The 17,367-nt window shown below is 41.9% G+C and overlaps 1 protein-coding gene across 1 annotated transcript; it reads left to right on the forward strand.

Annotated features, from left to right (window-relative positions):
• Nucleotides 1-2,347: 2,347 nt before the first annotated feature.
• LOC119820746 (ribosomal L1 domain-containing protein 1-like) lies at nt 2,348-3,658 on the forward strand. The gene is given in 4 exon segments (XM_038339308.2): nt 2,348-2,713; nt 2,716-2,809; nt 2,812-2,868; nt 2,871-3,658. Coding segments are annotated over 4 exon segments (1,305 nt in total).
• Nucleotides 3,659-17,367: the final 13,709 nt, after the last annotated feature.

The raw sequence follows: 17,367 nt of genomic DNA on the forward strand, positions 1-17,367 counted from the left end.
CACAGGGAAGGGGAACTCGGAGAAATGGGAGGCGATGTTTAGAATTCTTTGAGAGACATAAGGTGGATGGAGGGAAGTTCAACACAAATCAGGGTGGTTATAAATTCTGCAAGCGCATTGGAATGTCCAGGTCAAGAGGCAAACTGGCCAGGCTGGTATTTCTCAAACTTTCCAAGGTATTTTCGGAGTCTGGAAAATTGTTGCCTCTGGCGAGTTCATTTCCCAGCATAATCTCCGTGTGGCAATTTTGCCCTGTGGGTAAAACCACTGACTCGAAAGAGATTTTTGCTCTTTTTGCCCATTCTGGAGCCATTTTGATTTTTATGTTACCAGTAATAGTTTGATGACAGGCTAGAAAATGACATCCCAGGGAAGTGGATATTACTCAGCCTGTCAAAGACAGACAGGGAGAAGTGCTTCCCTCGCTTATATTCCAGAACCTCCAGACAGGCGTTTGGACCTCCCATGAGCCCACAGATCTCTGAATCAGCCCTTATGCACCTAAGTATTCACTCTCAGTCACAAAACTCAAAAAGCAGCTTTAGCTCGCCCCAAGGAAAAAGCATTGATCTATATTTCTATTTTTCTGCCACAGTCATAGGGTTGCCAACTATTGCGCTGGCCACAAAACATAGTTAAGTGTGACCCTGAAATCTGACCTCTGGGATGTAGGCAAAAGTGAAATATATGACTTCCAAGTTCAGCCCAGGAAAAGACTTCCCTGTGCTTGTGGCTACTCTCTTTTCCTTTGTTTTCATAGACCATGATTTCCGTAGGACCCCAGAGTCTCCCTCTTGACTCCGCAGAGCTAGATGCTTCCACACGTATCCCGACAAGTGGACTTTGTAAGAATAATTTCTGTTCTATCGAGCTGCTGAGTTGTGGCTGTTATAAAAGCTAGCACAATCTTAATGATAAGGTGTCCTGTCATTTAAGACAAAGAAAACAGGCTGGGGGTTGGGGGAGACGTGAGATGGCTAAGCAGGTAAAGGTGCCTGCCACTGAGAATGAGGATCTGAGTTCACTCATCGGAACTCACATGGGTGAAAGGAGAGAAATGACACCCACAGAGTGTCCTCTGACCTATGCGCACACACACACACACACACACACAAACACACACACACAAACACACACAGACAAACACACACACACACAAACACACACAGACAAACACACACAGACAAACACACACACACACACAAACACACACACACACACACACACACACACACACCAAAGAAAGAAGGACAGGAAAGGAAAAAAAAGGAAAAGGAAGGAAGGAAGGAAGGAAGGAAGGAAGGAAGGAAGGGTAACTTGAAAAAGAGGGGGAAAAGGAAGGAAGGATGAAAGGGAGGGAGAAAGGAGGAAAAGAAAAAGAAAGAAAAGAGATATACTAAGGTTGAAGGAATGGCTCAGTAGTTAAGAGCACTTCAGTGGACCTGGACTCAGTTCCCAGCACCCACATGATAGCTCACAACTTTCTGTAACTCTAGTTCCAGGGTATCTGATGCCCAGTTCTGGCCTCTGCAGGTACTGCGCACACATGGTATACTGATATTTGCAGGAAAAGTATTTACATACATAAAATAATTTTTAAAATTATCTTTAAAAAAAGAATAACTTCTGACCTGGGCAGTGGTTGTGGTGCACACCTTTAATTCCAACACTAGGGAGGCAGAGGCAGGTGGATCTCTGTGAGTTGGAGGTCAGCTAGGGCCACACAGAGAAGCCTTGTCTTCAAAAAAATGAGTATCTCTGTAGATTTGTCCCCACTATCTACAGGTGCACTTTCTGGCATTACAGGTGCCCTTGTCAACTAGTCTGAAAGAACTGGCATTTGCCTTAATCCTCTTGAGGGAGGAAATAACAGGGGTGTTAGTTTTATTATCACATAGTACATTATTACTAATCTCATACTGTACCTACTTTATAAGCTAAATCTTATCACAAGTAAGTATGTGCTGTAGTGAGTTTAGAATGGATTTCAAACACCCCATTCCCAGAAATTTTTAGACCCATTGGGGTGCTTCACATTACCAGGGGATTTGAGGTCCCCTTTGAGGACCCTTAGACTCACTTGAAAAAACATTCAGAAAAAAACTTAAAGAAAATTTTATTATAATTTAAAAGCAAAGCCCAGGACAAGCAAGCTATGAATCTTAGCAAACCCACCCGACCCTGCCCAAAGAGAAGCTGTTGAGTTGAGCTGGCATATTCAACAGTGGAGGTAAGCCACATAGCAAAAGGGGAGGGGAATATTGGCTTTAGAGAAAGCACGAGGAAGTCCCAACTGTTAAATAAAGCATGCTTAGAAAAGAGAAAGAGGCACGAGGCTAGGAGAGTTATGGAGGGCTCTGCGTCCGCCTCCACCCTGGCCTCAGCCGACACGCCAACTGCTGTGGAGCATCTGGACAGAGAGCAGATTAGAAAGGCAGTGGAAGTTCTGCTTGCACACTCCAAGTCAAGAAAAAACAATAATGAGTTACTTTCAAATGGGAATGAGAATTTATTTTTAATGGTGGTATTATGGAAAATTCCAAAGAAAGAACTGCAGGCCCGAATGTCTTTGCCTCATAGTATTCTATCAGATTCATCAGAAGTCTGTTTGTTTACCAAAGATGACTGTGAGTCACCTGAACAGACAGAATGTTTCTATAAAACGCTTTTGAAAAATCATGGCATCAACAGCATCTCTCGGATTATCCCTTTTAGAAAACTTTAAAAACAGAATATAAAGCCAATGAAGCCAAGCTCCGCCTCCTGGGTAGCTTTGACATCTTCATTGCTGATGAAAGAATTAGACGGCATTTCCTACACACATAGGAAGACACTTCTATCAGAGGAAGAAAGTTCCAGTATCTGTAAACCTCTGGCCAAGAATCTGTCCAAAGAGATTAACAACAGTATCACAGGGACCGTCTTAAACATCTCCAAACAAGGTTCTTGCAGTGCTGTGCGTGTTGGTCACACTGGAATGAAGCCTCAGCACATCATTGAAAACATCCTGGCTGTCTCAGAAATGCTTTCAGAAAAACTGCCAGAGAAATGGCAGCGTGTGAAACTCTTGTTCCTAAAAACTGAGAAGTCGGTTTCCCTTCCCATCTTTTCCTCATTTGCCACATGCCCGGATGAAAACAACATCATGTCCTTCAATAGCCTGAGGAAAAAGGTAATAAAGAAAAAAATGATTTATGAAAAAGAAAAGTCGAAGAAGAAAAACAAAATGTTAAAGAAAAGCTCCAAAAAGACTGCGTCTCAAGGTAAAACTAGCAGTGCTCGAGTGAAGGCCCCAGGATCCCAGGAGAAAAAGACCAGAAAAGTAAAAGCACAACCTGAAGGGACGGACGAGAGTGAAGAAGCAGTCCCACAGCTGGTCCCAACAGGAGAAACACCGAATAAAGAAAACCTGGAGATGCAAGAAAATATCACAGGGGAAAAGTCTCCAAAAAAGAAACCTGATACAAATCCACATCAGGGAAAGAAAAGGAAGGCCCTACCAGCTACAGAGACCCTAGAAGCTTCAGGGCCTGAGATGGCAGGAAAGAAGCCAAGAAGTATGTCAGAAACCAGGAAGCCAGAGGCCAAGTTCTTTAAACCCAGGAAATCTTCCAACGAGCCCAAAGACAGAAAAGCCCAAGTAGCCCACTCAAACTAAGATCAGGTTTCTCGGTCTGAAGGAACTATCAGAGTTAACTGAAGAGCTATTCAAGAATACTTAGGCAGGGAGGGTGTGGTGTCGTACACTGTGGGACACAGAGATAGGCAGATCTGTGTGGATTTGAGGCCAACCTGGTTGTCTGCCTAGGGAATTTAGGCCAGCCAGAACTACAGAGTGAGACCTTGTCTCAACAGACACACTTGAACAAAATTGGGTGTGCACTCCTGCATTAACACTCAAGAAGCCAGGGCCAGAGAGTCATGAGCTTGAGGGAAGCCTAGAGTTTGTCAAGAATCTGTCTTTAAAGACCAAACTTCAGTCCTGGGCTTGGTGGTATAACACTTTGCTAGCATATGCAAGGTCCTGGCTTCAGTACCCAGAACTATTTTTAAAAAAAAAACCACCAAATACCACACACTGCACATAACAAAAGGTCCTCTGGTCCTGACCCCATGCAATCTTTTTTTGTTTTTGTACAGTTTCCGGGGGTGACTCTGAATTAATATCTATTTGTAAAGGACTAGGGATTTGAAGCAGAAGCATCTGTTTTGCTGTTCAGCGTGCTTGTTGATAAGAGTGCTTTGGTGTGTTGTGTTTTAATAGAAATATGGCGTCTGCTTCTGGTAAAAAAAAAAAAAGAAAAGAAAGGAAAAGAGAAGAGAAAGAAGAAAAGGAAAATCCATATGCTTTCCTGACTCATTCAGAAAAGTGGGCTGACTTAGGAGGCTGAATGGCTGTGGTTTCATGAGGGACCACACAGGAGCCAGGAATTCTGGGAGAGAAAAGTACACTATCTCATTAAAGGGATAAATATTCCTCCCATCTCTTTAGCATAGAGTTGGATGAACTCAGCTTCCTAGGGGTGGTCTCTTGGCCAGAAGATTGGCCTGTCCACCTGGATTAGGTCTTAAAGGAGTAGACAATGGCATGTCTCCACCTAGAGGTAGATTCCATCCTTTTGGCTGGGAGGCAACAGCTTAATGGGCTTTTGGTACCTGTAACACTGGGGAATCGTGGAAGGTATGCTCCAGGGATAAGGGGGACTACTTTAAATGAAACAATGTTCAATTTTCTTGGGGAAAATGCTGTGTACTTATGAAAGGAAATTGCAGTGAATTCACTTTCATTTCTAAAAGTAAAAACAAAACATTTGAACAATGAGTACAGCTAAAATTCTAAGTACAGTTACACTCATAAATGACAAGTCTACATACTAACCACATTGCCCTCTCTCCATTTGCTGTGAGGTCAGAGTAGATTCTGTCTGTGGGGGAGACTAAGACGTCATTCATCACACAGAAAGTGTTTGGCTGTGTGATAACACTCTCACTTGGCAACACCTTATCTTGATGAAGTTTTACAGGGAATCAAACATACAAAGCAGGCTATGCTGGTGTTGCCTTCTGGAGAGGGACTTGAGGATGTGGCTTCAACTTGGCTTCTGCCCCTTGGAAACATTGTGTGTGTGTGTGTGTGTGTGTGTGTGTGTGTGTGTGTGTGCTGTATTTTTTCCTATCATTGCCTCGTTCATACCTGATGTGGGATTTCCCTCTGCATGCTATGAATACTATTGGTGAATAAAGAAACTGCCTTGGCCTGTTGATAGGGAAGAACTTAGGTAGGTGGGGAAAACTAAACAGAATGCTGGGATAAAGGAGGCAGAGTCAGAAAGAAACCATGTCGCCCCACTGAAGATAGATGCCGGAACTTTATCCGGTAAGCCACTGCCACATGATGATACACAGATTAATAGAAATGGGTTAAATTAAGATGTAAGAGTTAGCTAATAAGAAGCTAGAGCTAATGGGCCAGGCAGTGATTTAAATAATAGTTTCTGCATGGTTATTTCAGGGCTAAGCAGCCCAGGGAACTAACTAGCGGCCTCCTTACAACACACACCAATGTTCCGTTATTGCCTTTCCCTAGGTTTCCCCCACCCTTCCAACCCATCTTATATGCATTCTCTAATAAGCTGTTCTCTGGCCAGGCAGCCCAAAAGGCCTTCATCAGACACAGACCTGACCTACTCACTTTTTCCCTACAGATCTCTCCAATGGATACCCTTACACTGTGAGGAAAATCTAAAGGCCTTCCAGTAGTAGCCAAGACCACCAATGACCTGACTGCATCCCCACGGGTGCCCTAGCGTTGACTCCACTTGCCCGGAGTAACCTCCTGAAACACAGCGACCACTTCCCCAGGCCTGATCTGATCCCTCATGGCTATGTGGCTTACTTGTATATTTTTTTCTTATCTGTGGTCTAATTTGACCTACTTGGTTACCCCCCCAACCACTCTTTCTAAGAAAGCTTCTTTCTGTCTGCTTGATTGTCCAGAGCACAACTTGCCATTTAAGCCTGGGAGATTTGCATGTTTTCTTCCTTTCGGGATCCTTGAGGGGGGATTAGAGAGATGGCTCAGCAGTTAAGAGCACTGGCTGCTCTTCCAGAGGACCCAGGTTCAGTTCCTAGGACCCACACAGCAGTTTACAATCATCTGTAACTCCAGTTCCAGGGGACCTGAAACCCAGGGTAAAACACTAATGCACATAATAAAAATTTTTTTAAAAAGCCTTGAAGACAATTTATTTTCCCCAGTGCTAGACACTGAACTCAGGGCCTTGCAAATACTGGGCAGGCACCTTTCTAGTGAGCAATAGCTCTAGCTCAGAGGATGGGGTGAGGGGACCATCACTCTGCTTTTCACCCACTACACCCGTGTTTAGCTGGCACCTGTTTGTTGCTCTGTAAACAACAACATAAAAGGATAAATGGATGGATTTCCTAGAGAACTTACAGTACCCGATTCGTTCTGTCCCAGAAACATCCCAGCCCTACAAGAGAGCCCACAGTTCCTTCCCACAGCTTCATTGCCCTTCCCTAAGCCTTGTCAATCATGATACCCATGGATCATTCCCAAAGATTTTACGCTAAGCGAAAGAAGCCATTCAAAGGCCTGTACTGTTGGGTTCCATCTATGTGACAGTCTTATATTGCGGATTATTGGTTGAAGATGTGTTACATTTGTTTACACTGTGGAACATTTATTTAATGATGCAAAGATGTGTTGCATTCTTTTATGTTGAATTTGTTTAACTCTGCAAAGCTGTGTTACTTTGCCTATCTAAAACACCTAATTGGTCTAATAAAGAGCCAAACAGTCAATAGCTATGCAGAAAAGGGATAGGTGGGGCTGCCATTCAGAGAGAATAAATAAAAGGAGAAATCTAGGCTCCAGAAGAGGAAGGAGCAAGAAAAGAAGAAAGAGAAGAGAACGCCAGGGGCCTGTCACCCAGCCACACAGTCAGTCACGGAGTGAGAAGGAAAGAACGATATATAGAATAGAGAAAGATAAAAATCCCAGAGGCAAAATGTAGTTAAAGAGAAAAAGGATAATTTAAGTTAGGAAAGTTGGCTAGAAACAAGCCAAGCTAAGGCTGAGTATTCATAAGAAAGAATAAGTCTCCGTGTATTTATTTGGGAGCTGGGTGGCAGGCCTTCCGAGAGAGAGAGAGAGAGAGAGAGAGAGAGAGAGAGAGAGAGAGAGAGAGAGAGAGAGAGAGAGAGAGAGAGAGAGAGAGAGAACAAAGCCATACTGGGCATGGTGTCATGGTGCTGTAATTCCAGGGCTTGGGAGGCGGAGGCAGGAGGACAGCCTGTGAGTTCAAAGCCACCCTGGTCTACATAGAGTTCCAGGCCAGCCCAGACTACATAATAAGACATGTCTCAAAAAATAAAACAAACAAATAAGCAACAGGAGAACACTGTTTGTTTGTTTGTTTGTTTGTTTCAGACAGGGTTTTCACTATGTCACCCTGGCTGTCTGGGAACTCAATTTGTAGACTGGGCTGGCCTTGAACTCACCAAGAGCCTCCTGCGAGCTGGACTAAAGCTGTGCACACCACACCCCACTCATGATTTACCTTACAGGACCATTTTAAATCTGCCAAATTGCTAAGCTTCCAAAACCACATTGTGCAGTACTCCAGGTCCCCTCTCACCTGCTCAGGATGGCTGTGTCTCAGAGCACTTTCTCTGAGGAGAGCAGCTTGAGTCTAGGGGTTCTGATAGCTCACCGGTCTCTTGTGGTTCATCATGGCAGAGGACTCAAGGCACGAGGAGTGTGGAGCAGCGAATCACACTGTGCTTTTGGGCCCCTCCCAGGTATCTCAGATAGGAGTGAGTTTACGTCAGGTTATTCATTACAGCTGGCTATTGTTATTTGTCTGTACATGACACATTTGTCACATGCAGCTTGTCTGCCACATGTAGCTGGTCCTTGTGATTGTACACTTTGCTCACGTGACTCTTCTAAAGTCTCAGACTATACATTGTCTCGTGTTTTGAATAAAATCGGCTATTGCGTGAGACTTTAGTCTGCCTCGTGTATTGGCTCCATTCTCCCGGGTGCCACAGCCTCTAGAGTGGTAGAGAGGCCCCTTCCCACCATAATTTGCTTAATCAAGATAATCCACAGATACATCCACAATTTCTGACACATTGACACCACCAATCACCATATATCTCACAGGGGTTTTCCATGAAGAAAAATGACACTAAGTAGGGAAGAGGATGTGGAATTTCTTTTATTAGGTACCAACTTTCAAGCAAAAAAAATTTAACAGGATCGTCCGGTTTGCTGCATAACAAAAAGAAAGAACCAAGGGGGAAAAAACACCACAACCACATACACACACACGCAAGTGGACACTAAAATTATTGCCAGAGCTAAAAGTGACTTTAGTGTTTATGGATAAAGGACCTTAAGTATAAAAATAACTGAACACTGAAGCCAGATATGCTATCTGAAAGGGCAATGTTAATTAGTATTGGGGTAGGACTTGAATCCTTGCCAAGTTCTCAACCCTGAGTTGGTAATGGCCAGGTGCATTTTCCAGAGTTACTAGGGCTTCAGCAGCTCAAGTCAAGATCTCTGTTTGAGAATCAAAGGAAATGGAAACATGCAAGTCTCCTTCAGAGATGAACATAAAAATGGACCTCATTTAATTTTAAATAATTTGTTGGGAATGTTGTCAAAGACCAAGCTAGAACTGGGATCGTTTTATGAGCAAAATTTGGATCTCACCAAGAAAGCAAAACAAGTTTTATTAGCATCCCTTTGGTTAGAAGAGTGTGCCAGTTCATCTTTGTCAAATGCTTCCATCTGTCCCCCCAAATAATTTCCCTTTTCTTCCCCACTAGCTTCCAGCTGCTTGTGGCCTGAACTAGGAGCCATGTCTTCTCATCGTGGGAGTTGTTCATGTTGGGGCTCTCTACACTGAAGATCTTACAGAAGGGTGGTATCTCATGTGGTCTTCAGCTCATTGTAAAAATCCAGGAATTTGAATGTGCCAAGTGATGCTAACTGCAACATTAACAAAAAACAGCCTCCATCTGTCCACCATTGATCTTTCTTGCAGAACTTGGGAGGCTGAGATGTAGCTGAACATTTTTTTATTTAACTTTATTATATGCATTGGTGTGAAGGTATCAGATCCCTTGGAACTGGACTCTCTGACAGTTGTGAGCTGCCATGTGGGTGCTGGGAATTAAACCTGGGTCCTCTGCAAGAGCAGCTGGTGCTCTTAACTGCTGAGCCATCTCTCCAGCCCCCTGTGATGTATTTGAAATTCATAGTACAGCTTACATCCAGAACCCTGCCTCCTGTTGCTGCTGTTAGTGTATTTACTCGTTGAAAATAATCACATGGCTATAAATTATGCTAAAATGAAGTAACTCAGAAAGATATAAACAAGCGTTTTGAATTCCAGCAGAGTGGAGTTTAAATTTTGATTCACTGACTAACTAGATAACCTTGTGCCTGTAACTTAAAATCCTGTTTCAGCTGGGCGCGATAACTCATGGTCATCATCCCAGCCCCCCAAAGGCTGAGACAGGAGGACTGTTACAAGTTTGAGATCAGCCTAGGCTATACAATGAGTCCTAGGCCACCCTGAGCTACAGTGTAAGACCTGGCTTCAAAGCAACAACAAACACTCTTGCCATTTGATGTCTGTAAAAGCCATCTATAATAAGTATATTTGCCTGCAGTAGCTGTAGGTATCTGTATTAGTTTATTCTGCCACATTATGAGTAAGGTGTTTAATACTCTGCCTGCAATGCAGAACTTCATACATGGTATCCGCACATTTTGTGTCTGATGCATTTTATGTGCTTCCAGACAGGAAAGCCAAAAAAATGAATGGAATATTCTTTCGTGAATTTTGGTTCTAGGTTCTAAATAGGAAAACCATTCCATTTGGGGCTTTTCCATACTTTGCTTGCCTTTTTCATGTTCTTTTATTTTTTACTGACTTATATCATTTGTGAGACGGTGTCTCATAGAGCCCAGGCTGGCTTGGAACTCACCATGTAGTCCAGACTAGCTTCCAACTACTGATGGTCCTGCCTGCCCTTCCCGGATGCTTACTTGTAGGGACACACCTCTACTTGGGATTCCACTTCAACTTTGGTTTTGTTTTTCAAGACAAGATCTTGCTGTATTGTCCAGGCTGATCTTGAACTCATGGCCGTTCTAGTGCTTCAGTCTCCCACATGATGAGGTCATAGAAATGTACCACCATGCCTGGTTTTTTGGGTTTTTTTTTTTTTGGTTTTTATAAAAAATCAAGACAAAACAAAACAAAATTTATTCCAGGGTTAGTGGCACACACTTGTAATCCCAGTACTTGGGAGACAGAGACAGGAGGATTACTGTAATCTTAAGAATATCCTGAGCTACACAGACAGTTACAGGCCACGAAGAATTACAGAGGAAGACCCTATCTCAAACAAATAAACAAACAAAACCTAATGACTTGTGTATGCATACATAAGAATCTTTCATTTGCTGGGTAGTGGTGGTGCATGCCTTTAATCCCAGCACCTGGGAGACAGAGACAGGTGAACCTCTATGTTTGAGGCCTGTCTGGTCTACATAGTGAGTTCCAGGACAGTTAGAACTACAAAGAGAAATCCTATCTCAAAAAAAATCATTTATTTTAAAGATTCATTTGAGAAGCATTTCTATTGAGATTCAAGATAAAAAGAAAAACACACTATAATCTGTCCCCTCAATGTGTGAGGTGGGGAGGGCTAGAGATGTGAGTCAATGGCACAGTGTGTGCTTTGTGTGAGCAAAAGGACCCTGGAGTCTAGCGCTAGCACCAAACAGATAAATAAATAGAAATCAAAACAAACCCAGCTGTTCTTTTCAACAACTTCATGAATGGAAAGAAAGGAAATATGGAGAGAAAAGGGGGGAAAATAAGATTTTTAGCTGCTTTTGTACAGTAATTTGGACTTCTCCAAATAAATGTTTAAAGGCTTTAAATCAATTTAAGAATGGACCTACGGTTCTGACTGAGACACAGTGAGGAATCAGCACTGAAGGACGGCTGAAGGAACTGTCATCTGATGTGACACATGACTGCTTGTGCTGAGGTCTGCAACACTACAGCTTAATTAGAGGATATTAAAAGTATAGACTCACCACCCCCGCAGTTTATAAACCATTGTACTTGAATGCTCCCCACTGACCCTCTCGAACACCAATGTAAGAGTCCCTGATTTAGAGATACACCAAGCCCAATTTCTGTCTTCTTTTGTTTGCTTTGTTTTTTGAGACAGGGTTTCTCTGTGTAGCTATGGAGCCTGTCCTGGAACAAGCTCTGTAGACCAGGCTGACCTGAAACTCACATAGATCCACCTGCCTCTGCCTCCTGAATGCTGGGGTTAAAGGCATGCACCACCACCTCTCAGATGTGTCGTGTGTGTGTGTGTGTGTGTGTGTGTGTGTGTGTGTGTGGTTTTTCAAGACAGGATTTCTCTGTGTAGCCCTGGCTATCCTGAAACTTCCAATGAAGGCCAAGTTGGCCTCAAACTCAGAGATTCACCTGACTCTGCCTCCTAAATGCTGAGATTAAAGGCATGCACCACCACTGTCTAGCTCAATTTGTGTCTTTATAAATGAAGATAGTCCAGAAAGTTATTCCTTTAAATAGATGATGTGGGATTTCCTTCTGTATTCTCTGAATATGTTTTATTACCATTGGTTTATAAAGAAGCTATTTTTGCCAATGGCTTAGCAGAGTAAAGCCAGGTGGGAAATTCGAACATAAATATAGAGATAATAGGCAGCGTCAGAGAGACGCCATGTAGCTGCCTAAGGAGGAAGACACCCTGAATCTTTCCAGTAAGTCACAGCCTCATGGTAATACACAGATTAATAGAAATGAGTTAATTTAAGATGTAAAAGCTAGCTAGAAATATTCCTGAGTCATCACCCAAACAATGTTGTAATTAATTTATAGTTTCTTTGTGATTATTCAGGTTTGTGCAGATGGGAAATAAATGAGCCGTCTCCAATTACAAAATGGTGCCCAACAGAAAAACCCTACCAACTACTCAGAGACTATCTGCAATTATACCAGACAGTAATCCTGAAACTTAACCATTATTTTAGTTTTTAGAGAATCCCATAGAAATAGCATTGCCCCCATGACAACTAGAAGTAATTCTAGAAAACGATGTCCCCTCTCCCAACAAAGTTTGTCCTCAGGGTTAGGAACAGCTATTAGGGGTTGATTATAACTGGTATAGGGTGGGGAGTGGAAATAAAGTTGACTCAGGGATCTCTCTTGAAAAAAATAAATAAAGAGGAATGAATGGGATAACAGGTAGATTAGTGTGAGCTTAAGCACATTAATAATAATAGTAAGTAATAGTGAGATTATTTATGAGCTATTATTTATAGACAATTTACATTGGTATAGATTCTTATATATTGATACAAATTCAAATTATATTTGTTAAACTAAATATGCTCCTATCCGTTTATATTATTTGTGCACCTATGCCAAGTTATTTTTGTCATATTGCATGCATGCATGCATGCATGTTTCTACCTCTGCTTAAGATATTTTGTATATATTTATCATGTTGCACTATACATTTCTACCTCTGACCAAGGTACTTATATATTGTTTATATTTTGAGTTCATTGTCCTCATTTGCTGCAGTTATTTAAATATTGTTTAATTTCTTAATATGAAGCCTTAGTTAGACTACTCAGGTTCTTTAGCTGCAGAGAGATTGTATTCCACATAGATAGTAGTCTTCAAACATTTCAAAGAGCTGTAGAATATGGTATTTAAATAACTTAGGATTCTGTTGACATAGACACAATTGCTTCTGGCAGCACTGATCTATTCCGGAGAGAATGTTGGGCACTGAAGACACTCCACTTGGAGTTTGTTTTCTTCTTGACAAAACTGACCTTTGGGCAAAGAACTGCCCCTGCCTCGACCACTGACAAAATGCACAGTGGACAGCAGGATACAACAAAAAGACTGCAACCCTTGTCAAGACAGGGTCAAAAGGTTTTTAAATTTAAATTTGAAAATGGTCTGTCAGTTACTCAGCCAAAGTTGGTTGCCCCAACGTTGCAAATGAGATTTTGGGTGATTGCCCAGGTAGCCAATTATCTTTGTCATTTCTTGCACCCTTTGGAAGTTGCTTGATTGCACTTCCTGTTTACTCAAGTAATATTATTCCCTTCCCAGGTCTTTGATAGGGTTGACTAAATAGTCACAGTTACTTTCCTCTCATGACTTAGCCAAGTCATTTTTAATATAAGACTTAGACTCCTTAGGATAGGATAACTATTGAAACATTTAGCGTATGTTATTTGTTTGATACTGTTCATATTGGTTGTAATTCTAATTTTTACATATGTTTTCCCTCTTCTTTTCCCTGGAAAATACACTTGGTATTTGTTCTTATTGTATATAGTTTTGTATTAGGCGTAGAACTCTCTTATTTAGACAAAAGGGGGAGGTACTATGGGAACTCTTTCAGCCAATAGCCTTTAAGATATCAGCCCACTCTGGGAGTGGTCTCATACTATAAATGAAGATGAAAAGTGTGTGCGGGCCTCTTGACTGCTGGATTCAGTTTCAGTGCACACAGAGGACTCTTTCTGTGAATTTATCCCCAAATAAAGTTTTGTTATACTCCATTCTGGGCTAAAAGAGTTGTGGAACTCTTTTGTATGCCAACAAGTCCATTCAATTGTGTTTTTAAAAAATCACTTGTTACATCCACAATTAATACATTAGGGGAAGTTTATAGTATTATTCTTTTCCTTTAATTTACTATGTGTAACATCCAAGCAAAGGCTGTATGAATGAGAAGCTATTTCTTTTTCATAGAAAGATTTTTCGACAATGTGACTGTTTTCTGATATTTTCCCTCTTCCTGAATTTTAGTTTCCAGTCTGCCTAACAACAAATCATTGTAATATGTTGTTGCAAGCAATCTATGCAGGAATTAAGTCCCCAAAATGGATGAGGACATGCACCTCTATACTCTGCTTGCCCTCATCGCCATGGCAGATGGCTAGTGCCACTGTAGTCATTTTAAAGTTGAAAACACAAGCATGCTTGCAGCCAAAATGAAAATCATGCTTTGCTAGCCTCTCTTGCTGAAATCTCTGTGCACAATCCAGCCACTCCACTGCGCAAACAGATCTCCCCCTTGGCCTAAATTTTGAATTAAATTCCAGCAGAACTGAAGTCACCAAAGACGCAGGCCTTGGCTGTCCCAGGAGGTGGGCAACTCCTGCAATCCACCTGTGAGAAGTTTCTTCGGGATGAACTGGTTCCCTTGTTTATTTTGTGGACAGTCTAGAGATGGAGTGAAGAAATACTCAAGAAACTGAGCAGGGAAATGGGATGCCTCGAAAAGAAAAGCAGAAGGAAAAGAGATTAGATTGGACGGTCTCTGCATGGGCTGCAGAACCACAGAGGTTCTTTGACTATAGGTTATTAAGGAAGAAAAATAAATCAGCATTGATGTAATATTCTGATGACCATAAGTGGATACCAGAATGCTAGTAGGTTTTTCCGTGTTTATAGCTTCCCTAATATAATCTGCTGTTGAGATTAACATAGCCCAAACAAACCAGAAAGAATTTCTGGTTTCACAGTATTTCTTGAGATTATGATTTGGGCCGCACAATTAATAGGAAATGGTATCATGATTTAAATGTGTCTCCCTCAAAATTTGGGTGTTGAATTAATGGCTAGTAGGATGCCATTAGGGCTACTAAGCATGGTTATGCACACCTTTAGTCTTGGAACTAAGGAGACAGAGGCAGGAGGATCTCTGAGAATTAATTTGAGGCCAGCCTGATCTACAGGCTGTTCTTGGACAATCAGAGCTACATGGTAAGTCTCTGTCTCAAAGAAGACAAAAAAGAGTCGAGGGCTAATAAATATGTGGGGGAAATGTTCAACATTCAGAATAGCCAACTTATACCATAAGACCAAGTACCCATAAACAGAAGAATGGGTAAGGAAAACATGGTTAACATACAATGGCGTTTTATTCAACTACAGAAAAAAATGAAAAATGGATGTGAAGATCATCATATTGAGCAAAATAAGACAGACTACAAAATTATCATGGCTGGTGCCATTAACAGACTCTTTCCACATCCTATGAAAGCAGAAGAGGCCTGCTCTGGCTTAGTCTCATATGTAATATGTAGTCTTCAGGCCATGCTTAGCTTGAAATGACCCCATCACATAAAGCTACGGTCTTGACCTGAGTCGTGCTGCTTTGAGCCTCAATACCAGGAAAGAGCAGCTGTAGCACATCATGTTCAAAGGCTCAAACAACCACTGTCGGCCAGTGCAGAAGGCACAAACAGATAATAAAAATGATGCCTAAGGATGCATGGGGTTACACAAGCCATTCAGTCGCCGTTCTGCCAGTGGTGGAACCCTCTACCCAGACTCTGGAAAGAATACCCTGAGACTGAAAGGTGCATGTAGAAGGCTTTCTTTTGGGCCACCAACCAGCTCCCAAATCATGACACAGAGACCTCTCTGTTATGAATGCTCGGCCTTATCTTATGCTTGTCTCACTAGCTCTTAGAACTTAACCTGTTTCTCTTCATCTGCATTTTGCCTTGGGTTTTCTACCTTTCTTTCCTTCTGTATAGCTTATGCCTGGCATCTCCCTCTCTTTCTCCCTCCTTCTCTAGTCCCTTCCTTCTATGAGCCTAACTTTCTCCTACTTATTCTCTCTGCCTGCCAGCCCCGCCTATCCCTCTCCTGCCTAACTATTGGCCAGTCAGCTTTTTATTAGACCAATCAGGTGCCTTAGGCAGACAAGGGGAAACAAATGCAAGACATTTTTACATAATTAAAACAAATGCAGCACAAACCAATGTAACACACCTTCACATAATTAAATGTGTGACTTGTGAAAAAAAGAGCATGGGGAAGAAGGGGAGTAAAGTTGCCAACTGCCAGACACAGAGGAAGCAGAACATGCTAAGCTGAAAAAGGTTTCATCACGTGGTAGAGCATAGGTAAGAAATACAGGTTAATCTAAGCTGTAAGAGCTAGTTAATAATAAGCCTAAGCTATTGGTAGAGCATTTATAATTAATAGTTAAGTCTCTATGTGGTTATTTGGGAGCCTGCAGTCCCAAAGAAAAACTCTACCTACAGGTCATAACCTGAGTTACATGGCCAGTGCCAAGCCAACCTGAGTCATATAACACTGTTTAAAAATTTTTTTTTTAAAACAAGTAAAATGGATAACCTAGAGAATGACAGGTTACCAATCTTTTATCTGGTAAGATAATTTCCTGGTCCAGTTTTTTGTTGTTGAGACAGGGCCTCACTGTGTAGCCTCAGCTGGTCTGGAACTCTAGTATCTATAGTCCCAGCTCTCCTCAAACTTAAGACCCAAAGAAATATAGAAATGGTCAGTAAGCTCATCATTCATTCAATGCCCAACACCATGGATATAATCAAAAGCATCAGCCGTGCTGGGTGCTAACAAGGGTGTGGCCAACTGGAGCCCTGATGCACTGTTGAAGCAAATATGAAGCAGTGACATTTGAGAAAGTTCTGGCAGTCAATCAAAACATTCAAGCCACTACATAACCCAGCACTATCACTCCTCAATATCTACCTAGAAAACAGGAAACTCCAGTATTGGTCCATCAGTAGCCATAGCAACAGCATCCTGAGTGAGCAAATGGAAACTCTGGGCCAGCCTATCACTGTAATCCCAGCACTTGGAAGGTGGAGGCTCAGAGATCACTAGTTTGCGTCCTAGGCTGCATAGCAAGTTCAGTGCCAGCTTGGGCAATGTGAGACCCTATCTGAAAACAAACAAATTAAAATAAAATAAACAAGGGAGAAAAAAAGAGAAAGAACGGCGATGGGCAAGTCAAATGTGGCATTCCTGTGCACTGGAGCACTGTTTAACTGTGACAAGGGGAAGCACTCAAGAACTGCGACCACTAAAGATCCTCTCAAAGAAGCCAGTCACAAAGGGCCACACATTTTATTATTCTATTTATATTAAATGCCCAGAGTATGTAAACAAATACACAGAATTTAGTGTTCTCCACGGTGCTGGATCTATTTTAGGGGTGACAAATGTCCTGGTCTGTTGCAAAGATAACTGCGCAAGCTTATGTGTACTAAAATACTGTGCACTTCGACTAAATCATTTCTAATTACGTCAATAAAGCTGTTTTAAAAATTAACTGGTAAACAGGTGTACCAAACATACCTGCAATCTTAGCACTTGGAAGGCTGAGGCCAGACGATAAGTTTGAGACCAACCTGCACTACAGGTAAGAGTTCTAGACTAGCCAGGTATGGAGGCGCATGTCTTTAAT

Source organism: Arvicola amphibius, chromosome 8 (genome assembly GCF_903992535.2).
Source record: "Arvicola amphibius chromosome 8, mArvAmp1.2, whole genome shotgun sequence".
NCBI classification, from domain to species: Eukaryota; Metazoa; Chordata; class Mammalia; order Rodentia; family Cricetidae; genus Arvicola; species Arvicola amphibius.